The sequence below is a fragment of the Enhydra lutris genome, unplaced genomic scaffold (genome assembly GCF_002288905.1).
Source record: "Enhydra lutris kenyoni isolate GAN:26980312 unplaced genomic scaffold, ASM228890v2 scaffoldscaffold17, whole genome shotgun sequence".
In the NCBI taxonomy this organism is placed as follows: Eukaryota; Metazoa; Chordata; class Mammalia; order Carnivora; family Mustelidae; genus Enhydra; species Enhydra lutris.
In genome coordinates this window covers 46,181,397-46,196,702 of record NW_019154101.1, presented here as the reverse complement: position 1 = coordinate 46,196,702, position 15,306 = coordinate 46,181,397, and the positions used below count along the sequence as shown (strand labels likewise).

The following is a 15,306-nucleotide window of genomic DNA, read 5'->3' as shown; positions in this document are numbered from 1 at the left end:
TGTGGGACTCGATCCCAGGACGCTGGGATCATGACCTGAGCCGAAGGCAGCTGCTTAACCAACTGAGCCACCCAGGCATCCCTCAATCTTAGTTTTAAGTGTATGTAGCCTACTTTATTTTTTTTTGTCATTAGTATTCGTACTCTTGCATTATCTTTTTCTTCCTGTGTTGGAGTTTCTAAATGGTAAGGTGTCAGTTGTATCTTATTTTTTGTATCTCCATTCATAGTTAAGTGCCTGACATAGTAGGTGTTCAGTAAATGCCTTATACATGTATGAATGAATATTCTGTGATGTTTTCATTTGACTGATTACACTTTGGGAATGCATATTGTAGTTAAGATGCTTTAATTTGAACTACTGTTTCAAAATGCTGTTTAAATGAAGCTGATTATGCCTTAAATTTTAAGTCTAGCATATGCTGTGCTCTGCCCTAGAGTCCAGAAAACCATATTTAAAATCTAAACATAGTTTGATTTTAAAGCAGGAGTAGGTGTTGTGTAAATAAAGGTAGGATAAAAAAATGCTTAGGAATATAGTGGAACATATCGGTAGAAGGGTAGAAAAATGACTTGGCTTTATCTGTTTCTAATAATTTTTTCTCCTTTGTAAGAGAGAAGTAGTTGCAGTTTTAAATGCAACAAGATTGCTTTTAACTTTGTCTCATCTTCAGTTATTTATATTCCTTTTTGAGGAGAGAAATCTTCTTATTTATACCTTTCTCTCTTAGTTTATTTTTATTTTACTTATCTAGTTGCTTGTTTTGAGTTCTTTTGCTGGCAGCAGAGGTGGCCAGGCAGCAATGTTTTATACAAAGAAGCTGAACACAAGATATGAACAGTTCTTTGATTTTTATATAGTTTTTTCCTTAAAACTAAGAACCTTTATTCAAGTCTTGTAAATCAGATAATTATTATGCTATTCCATATATAGTAAGCTTTTTAGCTTAGACCTAGTTTTGATTCATTTGAAACGATATAAAGGGGGCATTCTGGTACTGAAGTGGCTTATGGTCATCTTTTTTCTGACCTGTTACATGCGAACTATACTATTTGGGACTTTTTAGAAGTTTATTTTTGGATGAAAAATGACATGTTAGATTTGCTAGTTTTCTAGCATTGCCATGGTAGCACTCCTGGCTATTTTTAGAAAGTAAACAATTCTTAGGAATTGAAATTGGGCAAGACTTGTAGTTTTTCTTTTTTGCTTTTATGTAGTTACCCTCTTACAGATAGGGGTGACAGATGAACCAACTGTTAGTTGATTTACTCTCCATCACAAAGAATTAGCTTAAATTAGCTGGAGAACTGTACATGGAATATAAATCTTCAGTGTTCTGTTAATCTAGGTAACTTTTTTCTTTTAAGAGAAAATAATATTTATTCATTTAGTAATGTTGTGACCATATTAGTCAAATGGAAAATATTATTGTAAGTATAGGTGAAATTTATTTTGTCTGAAGCCATATTAGTTCATCTCAGTTATTTAAAATTAACTGAGTTAGAATATTCCAACTTTACTGTGGTAAAGGCTCTGAGCAGACCTTTTTGATTTGCTAACTTTTCTCCCTTCTAAGGAATTTTAGAGATTTAAGTAAGTCTTGTTTAGTTATTTAAAAGAGGGAAAATTTAACACTTCCTTTGAAACAGACAAACTTTATAGAATGAAATTTTTAATGTTCTATTTGGAATAGCTTTATAGAATAATCATTCAGTCCATAAAAAATTAGTGAGTGGTGTTGTTACCATGGTGAACTAGGAAGACAAGATTTCTGGTCTTACAGGTTTTCTATTTAGTAGCAAGAGAAAGATGAATGTAAGATTATTTCTAATAGTAACAAGGTCTATGAAGAAAATAAAACAGTAATTAAGATAGAGTGACTGGGCTTACTTTAATAGAAATGTTAGGAGAGCTATCTTGGAGAAGTTGACATTTGTGCTGAGAGCAGGAGGAAGAGAAAGAGCAAAGTTCTAAGAAGGACCTCTTAGGGTTAAAGGGTGAAGCAAGTCCAAAGTCTGTGAGTTGGCAGAAGATTGGCATGTTGGAGGCAACAAAGAAGGCCACTTTAGCTGAAAAAGTATATGAGTGGCATGAGAAAAAGGATGGAGAAGTAGGCTGAGGGGTTAGATCTTGTATGAGTTTGCAGGTCTGGTTGTGGAATCTGATGGCTGTAAAAAGCCATTGAAGAGTATTAAGCAGGAGAGCAATGCTACCTGCTTCTGTGTCATAGCTTTCTCTGTGGAAGCAAGGATAAAAGCAGGTATCACTAGGAGACAATTGCAGAGGTTGAAGTGAAAAAAGATGGTGGCTTGGTCTAGGGCAGTAGCAGTGGGAATGATAAAAAATAATGTGGAATGTATTTTGGGAGATAAAACCATCTGATTTCATAGATGGCTTGGATGTGGGATGTGAGGTTAAGAAGGAATCCAGGATGATCCTTAGGTTTGCAACAGGAGTAATTTAGTAGATGGAAGTGGCATTTAATGAAATTAGAAAAATAGGAAAGAGTGGGCATAGAAAGAGGACAAATTATGATTTTGGCTTTGGACATGTAAGTTTGAAATGATTTTTGGATACCCAGATAGAGTTGTCACATATGAAGGTGGATATGTGAATCTGGAAGTCAGAGTAAATGAAGCCTAGATGAGACCACCTAAGGAGAGAGTGTAGATGAAGAAAAGCGAGCCAATATGTGGTGCCTTGGGTTTTCCAACATTTACATAAGGAAGAGGAGGCAGATTCAACAAAGTAGAGATAACATTCTAGATTCTAGATTACTTTTCAAAAGAGATTTATTGGAAAATTAGAATAGAGCAACTGGGTCATAGATGTATTAGGACATGGAGTCAAGCAACAGCTTTATTAGAGCCTCTTTGTTGGTAGGAATGATCCTGTGCAGAGTACAGTAGCAGGGGCGCAGTCCTGAGAGAGAGAAGATATGGGAAAGGAGACAGGTGAAAGGTTTAGCTCTGAAAAGGAACAGAAATGCTTCTTCAGTTTTAGTGGCAGGAAGGCAACAATATTGATAGATGCAAATGGAGATGATTTCAAAGATGAGGTAGTTTTCATCTGATTGTTGATACTGAAATACCTAATGGGATACTCAACCAAGAGAAAACTTGTACAGGGATACCTTGTTTAATTGGACTTTGATTTATTGTGCTTTGCAGAAATTGCATTTTTTTTTTTTTTTTTAACAATTTGAGTGGTGGCAATCCTGCATTGAGCAAGTCACTTGGCGCCATTTTCGTCCAATAGCATTTTTTCACTTTCTGTCTGTGTCACATTTTCTAAATTCTCATAATATTTCAGACTTTTTTGATATAGTATTTCTTATGGTAATCTCTGATTAGTTGGTTATCTTTGATGTTAGTGTTGTAATTGTTTTGGGGTGCCATGAACTGCATCCATATAAGACAGCGGACTTAATTGATAAATGTGTGCATTCTGACTCCTCCACCAACCAGCCGTTCTCCCTCTCTCTCCCTGTCCTTGGGCCTTTCTATTCCCTGAGAAACAGGATGGAAATTAGGCCAATTAATAACCCTGTGTTGGCCTGTAAGAGTTCAAGTGAAAGTCAGACATTTCTCACTTTAAATCAAAAGCTAGAAATGATGTAAGCTTAATAAGGAAAGCATATTGAAAGCCAAGAAAAGCCAAAAGTAGACCTGTGCATCAAATAGCCAAGTTGCAAGTGCAAAGGCAAAGTTCTTTAAGGAAATTAAAAGTGCTGCTGAAATGAACACATACAGTAAGATAAGAAAATGAAAACAGCCTTATTGCTGATGTGGATAAAGTTTTGGTGGTCTGGGTAGAAGATCAAACCAGCCCCAACAGTCTCGTAAGCCAAAGCCTATTCCAGAGTACAGCCCAAGCTCCCTTCAGTTGTATGAAGGCTGAGAGAAGTGAGGAAGCTGCAAAAGAAAACTTTTGCAGCCTTGGAAGCTGCAAGAACTTGGTTTATGAGGTTTAAGGACAGAAACCATCCCAGTAACGTCAAAGTACAAAGTGAAGCAGTAAGTGCTGTTGTAGAAGCTACATCAAGTTATCCAGAAGATCCATCTCAGATAATAAAGATGGTTTCTTCTCCAAACAATAGATTTTCAATGTAGACACAGCAGCCTTCTAGTGGAAGAAGATTGTCATCTAGGACTTTCATAGCTACAAAGGAGAAGTCAGTGCTTGTCATCAAAGCTTCAAAGGACATACTGATTCTCATGCGGGCTAATGTAGCTGGTGACTTTAAGTTGAACTGGTGTTCATTTACCATTTCAAAAATTCTAGAACCATTTGAAGCATTATGCTGAATCTATTCTGCCTGTGCTCTATAAATACAACAACAAAGCCTGGATGACAGCACATGTGTTTACAACATGGTTTACTGAATTTAAATTTTAAGCCCAATGTTGAGGCCTACTGCTCAGGAAAGAGAAAGAAAAATCCTTTCAAAATATTACTGCTCATTGACAACGCACCAGATCACCCAAAAGCTGATGGAGATATACAGTGAGATTCATGTTGTTGTCTTGCCTGCTAACACAGCATCTATTCTGCAGCTTGTAGATCAAGGAGTAATTTTGACTTTCAAGTTCTCTTATTTAAGAAATATGTAGCTGCCATTGGTAATGATTCCTCTGATGGATCTGGGCAAAGTAAATTGAAAACGTTCTGGAAAAGATTCACCATTCTAGATGCCATTAAGAACATTTGTGATTTGTGGGAAGAGGTGAATATATTCATATTAATGGCAGTTTAGAAGAAGTTGATTCCAATACTCATGGGATGACTTTGAGGGTTTCAAGACTTCAGTGGGGGAGGTAACCATAAGTGTGGTGGCAATAGCAAGAGAACTAGAAGTAGAGCCTGAAGATATGACTGCATTACTGTAATCTCATGATCAAACTTGAACAGAAGAGTTGTTGTTTCTTATGGATGCACAAAGAAAGTGGTTTCTTGGGATGGATTCTCCTGGTAAAGATGCTGTGAAGATTGTTGAAGTGACAAGAAAGGATTTAGAATACTATAGAAACTTAGTTGACAAAGCAGTGGCAGGATTTTAGAGGACTGACCCCAATTCTGAAAGTTCTTCTGTAAGTGCTTTCAAACAGCTTTGCATGCTACAGAAAAATTGTTCGTGGAAGGAAGAGTCAATCAATGAAACAAACTTTATTGTCTTATTTTAAGAAATAACCACAGCCACCCAGCTTTCAGCAATCATCACCTTGATCAGTTAGCAGCCATCAACACTGTGGCAAGGCTCCACCAGCAAGAAGATTACAACTCACTGAGAGCTCAGATGATGATTAACATTTCTTAATTCTTAGCAATGAAACATTTTTAAATTAAGGTATGTACATTTTTTTAAAACAATGCTCTTGCACAGTTAGTAGACTATCATATGGTATGGTTCAAACATTCATATGCATTGGGAAACCAAAAAATTCATTTGACTATTTTTATTGTAGTCTGCTTTATTGAAATATTAACTTTGTTTTGGTGGTCTGGAACTAAATCTACAATATCTCTGAGGTGTGCCTGGATCCATTTCAAGGCTTATTAACTTAATTCTGTCACCTTAGGTAAATTGTACTCTTGGGTAAGTCAGTTTGTTTTTCTAGGTATTAGTTTCCTTATTCTATTCAGAGAAAAAAAGTGATTCCTCAGGGTTCCTTCCAGTGCAAAGTTGGTATGTTAAGCTACAGTACTTATTTTTATTTGCACACACACACACACACACACACACACACACACACACACATTTTTTAATTGACGTCCAAATGACACACTTTATATTAGTTTTAAGCATACAGCATAGAGATTTAACTCTATAGGTTATGCTATGCTTATTATAAGTGAGTCTGTTACTACCAATGCACCAATTTACATTCCTGCCACCAGTGTGTGGTGGTGTGTGCCTCACCAGTGTGAGGCATTCCTCCACATCCTCTCCAGCATTTGTAATTTATTCTTTTTTTTGATACTAACTGTTCTGAATGGTGTGAGTTGATACCTTATTGTGGTTTTGATTTGCATTTCCATGATGATTAGTGATGTTGAGCATCTTTTCTTTTGTCAGTTGGCTTATCTATATGTCTTCTTTGGAAAAACGTCTATTAAGGTTTTCTGCTTACTTTTTAATTGGATTTTTTTTTTTTTTTTTTTGGTGTTGAGTTGGATAAGTTCTTTATATATTTTTGATAGTAACCCTTTAACAGATGTACTAGGTTGCCTTTTTGTTTATGGTTTCTTTTGCTGGGCAAAAATTTTAATTTTGGCGGAATCCCAATAGTTTAGTTTTGCTTTTTTGTTTTCCTAGCCGAGGAGAAATATCTAAAAAACGTTCCTAAGGTCTATATCAAAGAGATTACTGCCTATATTCTTTAGGAGTTTTATGGTTTCAGGTCTCACATTTAGGTCTTTAATTATTGTGAGTTTATTTTTTTGTGTAGTTTAAGAAAGTGGTATAGTGTCATTCTTTTGCATGTTGCTGTTCAGTTTTCCCAGCACCATTTATTGAGAAGGATATCTTTCCCATTATATATTCTTATCTTCTTTGTCATAGATTAATTGACCACACAAGGGTGGGTTTATTTCTGGGCTCTCTGTACTGTTCCATTGATTTATGGCTCTATTTTTGTACCAGTACTCTCTGGGATTGTGATACGCCCATCTTTTTTCTTCTTTCTCAAAATTGTTTTGGCTGTTCAGGGTCTTTGTACTTCTATACAAATTTTAGGATTACTTGTACTAGTTATGTAAAAAATATTACTGGTATTTTAATAGGGTTTGCATTGAATCTGTAGACTGCTCTGAGTAGTATGGACATTTAAACAATATTGGGGCGCCTGGGTGGCTCAGTGGATTAAGCCTCTGCCTTTGGCTCAGGTCATGATCCCTGGGTCCTGTGATTGAGCTCCACATTGGGCTCTCTGCTCAGTAGGGAGCTTGCTTCCCCTTCTCTGTCTGCCTACCTCTCTGCCTATTTGTGATCTCTCTCTCTCTCTGTCAAATAAATAAATAAAATCTTTAAGAAAACCAATATTAATTCTTCTAACCCATGAGCATGGTATATCTTTCCATTTGTTTGTGTCATCTTCAATTTTTTTCCTCAGAGTTTAATAGTTTTGAGAGTACAGTTCTTTCACGTTCTTGGTTAAGTTTATTCCTAAGCATTTTGTTATTTGTGGAACAATTGTAAATGGAATTTAAAAAAATTTCTCTTTCTGCTGCTTTGTTATTAATGTATAGAAATGCAACAGATTTCTGTGTGTTCATTTTGTATCCTGCACCTTTATTGAAATAATGTATTCTAATAGTGTTTTGGTGGAGTCTCTAGGGTTTTCTATATATAGTATCATTATCTACAGTTATTGACTGTTTTACTTTTTCCTTTACCAGTTTGGATGCCTTTTCTTTAATTTTTTTGTCTGATTGAGGTGGCTAGGACTTCCAGTGTCATTTTGAGTAAGAATGGCAAAAGTGGACATCCTTGTCATGTTCCTGATCTTGGAGGAAACGTTTTCAATTTTTCATCATTGAATATACTGTTAGCTGTGGGTTGGACATATATTGCCTTAATTATGTTGCAGTATGTTTTCTGCCAGCCCACTTTGTTGACAGTTTCGCTCAGTAGATGGATTGAATGGATTTTGAATTTTGTCAGATGTTTTTTCTGCATCTAATGAGATGATCATATGCTTTTTATCCCTCTGTTATGTGGTGTGTCATGTTGATGGTTTGTTGTTGAACTGTTCTGGTGTTCCTGCAGTAAATCCCACTTAATGGTACTGAATTATTCTTTAAATGTATTATTGAATGTAGTTTGCTAATATTTTGTTGACATTTTGCATCTATGTTCATTAGGTATATCGGCTTATAGTTTTCTTTTTTTGGCATTGTCTTTGCTTTTCGTATCAACATAATGCTGACCTTGTAGAATGTATCTGGAAGCTTTCCCTCCTTGGTTTTATTTAAATTCCAGTTAGTTAACATACAGTGTAATATTAGTTTAGTTGTACAGTATAGTGATTCAGCACTTCCATACAACACCTAGTGCTTAATCACAACAGGTACACTTCTTAGTCCCCATCACCTGTTTAACCCATTCCCCCACCCACCTCTCCTTTGGTAACCATTAGTTTGTTCTCTATAGTTAAGAGTTTATTTCCTGGTTTGCCTCTCTTTTTTCCCCCTAAGCTCATTTGTTTTGTTTCTGAAATTCCACATTTGAGTGAAATCATATGGTATTTGTCTTTATCTGACTTATTTTGTTTAGTATAATACTCTCTTGTTCCATTCACACCATGGCAAACGGCAAGACTTCTCTTTTATAGCTGAGTAATATTACATTATACACCCCCCCACACACATCTTTTCCCATTCATCAGTCAATGAATATTTGGGCTGTTTCCATAGTTTGGCTATAGTAGATAATGCAGCTATAAATATCAGGGTGCATGTATCCTTTGAGTTAGTTTTTTTTTTTTTTTTTTTGTATTCTTTGGTAAATACCTAGTAGTACAATGTCTGGATCATAAGGTAGATTTTTTGTTTTCATTTTTTGTTTTGAGAGAGAGTGGGGATAGGGAGGTGCAAAGGGAGAGGGGGAGAGAGAATTTTAAGCAGCTACAGTGTCTTAACACAGAGCCCAACATAGGGCTCAGCCTCATGACCCTGAGATCATGACCTGTGCCAAAATCAAGAGTCAGACACTTAACTGACTGAGTCATCCAGGTGTCCCAGGTAGTTCTATTTTTAACTTTTTGAGGAACATCCATAGTGTTTTCCACAGTGGCTGTACCAGTTTGCATTCCCACTAGTAGAGCAAGAATGTTCCCTTTTTTCTACCACCTCACCAACATCTGTTGTTTCTTGTGCTTTTGATTTTAGCCATTCTGGCAGGTGTGAGGTGACATCTCATTGTAGTTTTGATTTATATTTCTCTAATGATTAGTGATATTGAGCATCTTTTCATGTGTCTTTGGCCATCTATATGTCTTTGGAAAAATGTCGAGAATAGGTATTCTTTAAATGTTTGGTAGAATTTACCTGTGAATTTATCTGATCCCAGATTTTTGTTCTTGGGAGTTTCTTGAGTACCAATTCAATTTCTTACTAGTAATCAGGTGTTTAGGGTACTGTCTGTAGATAAGACATCACAGCACATTTCTGAAAGAGGAAGAGAGTAATGATAGATGAAACACATTGAAACAGAGAAAGCTGTGTCTGAAAACATTCAGGAGGGAACTACAGCAAAGAAAGATTCAGGTATATCTAAAAGAATCTCAGAGGATCTTAGAATTTGAAAAGTCAGGGAGAAAGGATAATTGAAAATGGGAAGGAAGAATAGTTGAAAAACTGTGTAATAGTTATGCCTCCTTTCCTACCCAGTCCCATACACAGTGACTCAGTGTAATAGTCCCTGCCCTTCACCATTCCCTTTCTTTCCCATCAAAAAATACAGAAGCAATTTCTTCAGAAAATCAAAATAAAGACAACCCTAAAAGAGAAGTAGAGTTGCCATGGTGGATATTTGTATCTGAAGATTATCCCTTGTAATTCTAGCTTTTTAGGAGCCCCCTGGAAAATGGCTGATTCTCTGCTATTCATCCTAAAGCAAAGTATGCATATCAGGAAGCCTTATTTATAAATACCTGTTTTCCATTTATTCTTTTTCTTTCTTTTTCCTTTTTAAAATATCAATGGACAACCAAAAATTACCTTCAAAGAAATAAAACCATATATAAATGAGAAAAACTGTCACCATGTGAGACGGAGGTCCTGGATCAGGAGAGACTTTAAAGCAAACAAAATGTCTATTTAGTGTTCTCAGAGGAATGAAAATATATTGCATCAGTAAATCAGGAACAGGATAGTTATTTAAAAAACCAGAACAAGAAAGAATTCTTGGGAATTAAGGTGTTTGCACAAAGTAAATAAAAACACAACAATCCTGGATAGTTAAAAGATAAGTTGAGTGAAAATAGAAATACAGAGAGAACAGTTTGTTATTTAGCCAGTAGAAATCTCAAAAAGAATAAATAGGAAAGCCAGTTATCAGAAAAGTAACATAAAAACATTTCTGGTGCTTAAAGGTACTTGTTTCAATATTAAAAGGAAGAGGAAGGTAAAGGGGCAACACAATCAGTGAAAAAAGACTCGCACCTATGCATGTTGTGGGATTGCAGTATAAGAGGAGGTAAAATCCTAAAAACTCCTAGGAAGGAAAAGAAAAAGATAATCTATAAGGGAATGAGAATCAGATACAGATACACATAACTAGAGTGTAAACTCCGTAATGGCAGGGATTTTTGAGGTTGTTGTTTTCATTACAGTTGCATGGTGAGAGCTTAGAAGAAGTATATGTTGGATAAAAGAGAGAGTATAACATCTTCCAAGAACCTCTGAGGATTTAGAAGACAGTGGAGTAGTGTCTTTAAAGTTCTGAGAGAAAATAACTTAGATGGCAGAACTTACAAAAAACTACCAGATTGGAGGGCAAAATAAAGACCTTCTCAGGCATATAAAGACTCAGAACATTTTTCTCAACCTATTTACCCTATTTTTTTGTAATTTAGTTTTATTTTTTCAGTGTTCCAAGATTCATTGTTTATACACCACACCCAGTGCTCCATGCAATACATGCCGTCCTTAATACCTGCCACTAGGCTCACCATCCCGCCACCCCCTCCTCTCCAAAACCCTCAATTTGTTTCTCAGAGTCCACAGTCTCTCATGTCAACCTACTTACCCTTTCTGTAGGAGTTACTTGAGAATATAGACCAGAAAAGTGATGATCAAAACTAATAAAGATGATGACATGAACTGTTAGAAATGGTGGATTATCCCAGAAGTACTACAAAAATGATTCCAGAATGACAGTGGTACCACAGAGCTACAGAATAATTGGTTTAAATTAGAATTGGAAATAATTGATCTCCAAGAAAAATGTTTTTAAGAGGAGGAAAGAAGTGGAATTCAGGCTACAGATAGAATGACTAGCAAGCTAGGTAAATATTAGTGATATAGGCAGGTTGTTTTTTCTTTTCAATAAGAAAAAAGGACTATTAGGAATCTGAAGGAAAAAAACTTCCAAACAAGTCATTACATGTTGTAACCATTTAAAAATGAGTCACAAGTTAAATCCTCATCTTACATGGTCTTAAGTTGCTAATTCAAGAAATAGCATAAGCATAAAAGTATAAGCCACTAAAATAGCTATCCCAGGGAGAGGGACTTGAATAATGGGGCAGTGGATGGTTCCTTTTTTTTTTTTTTTTTTTAAATATACTCTGTGCATATATTTGAGGCGTGGATGGGGAAGGGTAAATGCTGGTGCATAGAAGATGAATGGCTGGTAATGTTTTGTGGGGTATATCTTTTGCAGTGAAAGGTTAGGCGGCACCACTGATTAAGATGGGACAGGTCGGAGCACCTGGGTCGCTCAGTGGGTTAAAGCCTCTGCCTTCAGCTCGGGTCATGATCTCAGGGTCCTAGGATCGAGCCCCACATCCTGCTCTCTGCTCAGCGGGGAGCCTGCTTCCCCCTCTCTCTCTGCCTGCTTCTCTACTTGTGATCTCTGTCTCTGTCAAATAAATAAATAAAATCTTTAGAAAAAAAAAAAAAGATGGGACAGGTCATAGGGAGCTACTTCTGCTATAGGCATATAAACAAATAACCCTCATTTATACCATATAATCAGCTTTTAATTATATTGTAATTAAAACTGAGTCTTTGACAAGGAATATCAATCAATTTACTGAGCGTCTTGTATGTTTGAATTGTAAATGTAATTGATTTTTACTGAGTGCTTATGGTGTCATAGTTCTTGGATTAACCTAGTTAACTTGTCCCAGCAGTTCTCTAAGGAAATTACTATTACTATTCCCTTTAAAAATGAGATCATTGAAATTCAGAGAGCCAAACACCATTATGTATAGCTTTTAAAACTTAAGTTAATTAAAATTCAACAAAATTAAAAATTAGTCACATTTGCCACATTTCAGGTGCTCATGTGCTCTTATGTGGCTAGTTACCATACCAGATAGCACAGATTATAAAACATTTCCATTCTTTTTTTTTTTTTTTGCAGTCGAAGTTTATGTAAATAAGGACACTATGTGAAGGAAAATACAGAAACCTTGAAATCAGTGCTTATTCTTCTACTTGGGTCAGAGTTTCAGAACGCTGGGCTGTAGATCTTGTCATTATCAATTCAGAGCATACGCTGCTTTCATAAAAGTTCTCCTTTGAGTGCAGCAGGCGCTGACGCTCCATGAAAAATCATTTCCATTCTTGCTGAAAGTTTTATTGGGCAGCCTTGCCCTACAGGACCCCTCCCCCCTTTTTTTTCATTAAGTGTTTACTTTATCCTTTTACTTTTTAAAAACATGAAACATTATGTATACAAGTTTGTAATCTTTTTTTTTGATAAATGGTAATATACTATAATGTTTTGTCCATATTCCTTAATATTTTGTGGAGATCGCTCTAGACTGCAGAAAGTAAACAGAGGTAGTGCTCATTCCTTTAGTAGCTTCATAGTACAGTACTTCATTATGTGGTTATATTATGTCGCCAGTACCTTATTTATGGTTCTTCTAATTGTTTTAGTCCTCTACCACTATAATAATGCAGTGAACATTAGTACCACTGCCTTGTCTGCATATCTTTTTCCATATAGTACTAGAACCACTATACTTGAAATATTAATTTTGTCAGTGGGACTTTTTTTCTGAATATTAAATGCAATTATTCCAATTAAAAAGATAATCCAGTTTTATTTTATTATAAAATAAAAATTTATAAAGAGAGGAAAAAAATCATCTAAAATTCTTGTGGGCCAAACACTATTTTGGTGTATATGTATCTCGCACTTCACAAATTTTTTTCAGTTTCTGAGGGAAGAATACTCAGTATTTTCAGTATTTTCTTTTCAATGAATATGTATAGTTGAGACCATATTGTATTCACTAGTTTGAATTTTGTCTTTACCATAGTACTATAAACATTTCCTCTAGTAATAAACTTTTTGTGTTTCTAATAATAGCATGATATTATGTTGTATTGATTTTTACAATATTCTTAATTATTCTGCAGTTGTTAGACATTTACATTGCTTCCCTTTTTAAAAAAAAATTGTACTGTAGGGGCACCTGGGTGGCACAGTTGGTTGCATGCTCTCTCTTTCTCAAATAAATAAATATATCTTTAAAAAAGTTGTTCTCTATAACCATTTGTACATAACTTTTCCTCTACTTTTAGGATTCTTTTCTTGTTATTTTAGGCGTAGAATTACCAGATCAAAGATTAAAAGTGCAATTAAAGTTTTAATATATCTTGCCAACTTTCCAAAAAATCTTGTGGATCTTTTCTTGATAGGCATTCTAGCAGCATTGAGTGTTATTTTGAAAAAAACTTAGGTAATTGGTAAGTTTAAAAATGGTATCTGAGGGGGGAGGGGGGTTGGGAGAGGGGGGGGTGGGGTTATGGACATTGGGGAGGATATGTGCTATGGTGAGTGATGTGAAATGTGTAAACCTGGCGATTCACAGACCTGTACCCCTGGGGATAAAAATATATGTTTATAAAAAATAAAATTAAAAAAAAAATCTTCAGATGTAACCATTAAAAAAAAATGGTATCTGAAGTTGAATATTTTTATGTGCCTATCATTTGTATTGCCCACTGTGGGTCTTAATATGTAATTGCCCTTTTAACTTTTGGCCTCTTATTTTTCATATGGGATGGTATGAGTTATTTATATATGTAAAGGATGGTAACCATTTTTCTGTCATGTTGCAAATGTTTTTCATTAGGTGTTTTAATTTGATTAATTTTTTCCCCATACTTTAGTTTTACACTTTTATGTAGGTTGGTTTTTGTTGTTAGTGTTCCTGTTAGGCTTGCCTTAACCACCACTGCCCACCCAGAAAAAAAAAATGGTGATTTGGTCATTATACATCTGTAAAAAATAAGCATTTGTCTTTATTGTAAATCTTAAGATTCAGGGGAGTCAAATTCAGTTAACTTTTATTCAAAAAGAGTTATATGTTAGGCATTTTACATGTTCTCTAAGCTCCAACATTCTGTCTTTTCCCCCAAATACTATAAATAACAGTGTGAAAAATATAGGTGAATCGAATTATACCTTCTTTTAGAAATTATAAATAGTATACTCTTTGCTTTTAGTATCTTTAATTGTAATTAACTATAAAACCTATTTCACGAAATATAATGAGTTTCCTTTCCTCTTCCTTAATTGTAGGGGCAAAAGTGTATCTTCTGTTTGCTAATGTTCTAATCTCTACTACAGATACCTAGAGAAAACAAAGTGCAGACATGAATATTATCACCAGGATCTGAAGACTCTAAACACTGCTATTCAGGCTTGTCATGGAGTTTTTTGGAGAAAGGAATCTGTGAAATTATGTGAATAGAGACTATTTTACAAAACCATGGGGGAAAGAGAAAGAAGTCCAGATAATGATCAAGAAAGTAAGGCAGGAAAACACCGTTACTCTTCATCTGATTTTGAAACTACCCCACAGTCTTCTGGCCGGTCTTCGCTGGTCAATTCTTCTACACCCACAAGTATTCAGGGAGAAAATCCTAAAAGACAAATTTCAGATAGCCAAGTGCATCATCAAGGTAAGCATTCTTTAAGAGTCCGGTGGACCTTGAAGACTCATTTTAAGTGTTTAGGCAAGTTGTATGAATGAAATTTCCATTGCTATATATATATTGGTATACACATGGAAATGGGCTGATCGTCATTTTGAATAAGATGTATTTTTGTATGTATAGTTGTTATATATATAGTTGTATATATAGTGTTATATATAGTTGTTGCCTGTGGTGCTGTGTATTATCCTTTGTTATAATTAAAATCATACTATATACAGAAGAAGGAACTATTAATAAACCTTCTTATTTTGTTCTCTTCTTCCTAAATGAATGTCTTGCTGTTTCTGAGGTACTGTAAAGGCAAAAAAAAAAGTCAGAAAATGTTTATCCCTTTTTAAATCTTCACCTCTAAAAAGCAGCAAAAGACATTGCTACAAGGTAGTTAAGGGACATTTTTATAAAACTACTTCCTCTAGGATACACAGTGCTTACTGCAAAAGCTCAAATTAAATCTAGAAATGGAATTTGGAACTTGGGACTACCACTTGGTTTTCTGTAAAATTATGTTATAATGGAAACAAGGTTAATTATTAGAAATGATTTGTTTTATTAAAATTTTCCTAGTTTGGATCTACATATTAATACATATTTGACAAGGCAGTGTTCTAGAAATCTCTTCTT

The 15,306-nt window shown here is 35.1% G+C and overlaps 1 protein-coding gene across 1 annotated transcript in view; it reads left to right on the top strand.

The window, feature by feature from the left end:
- The window catches only part of LOC111147668 (LCA5, lebercilin), a 58,268-nt gene that overhangs the window by 3,441 nt on the left and 39,521 nt on the right, over positions 1–15,306 (top strand). Inside the window, exon 2 of the mRNA XM_022503874.1 lies at positions 14,315–14,649. Coding sequence (XP_022359582.1) covers positions 14,457–14,649 — 193 coding nt within the window. The 5' untranslated portion in view covers positions 14,315–14,456. The remainder of the gene's footprint in view (positions 1–14,314; positions 14,650–15,306) is intronic.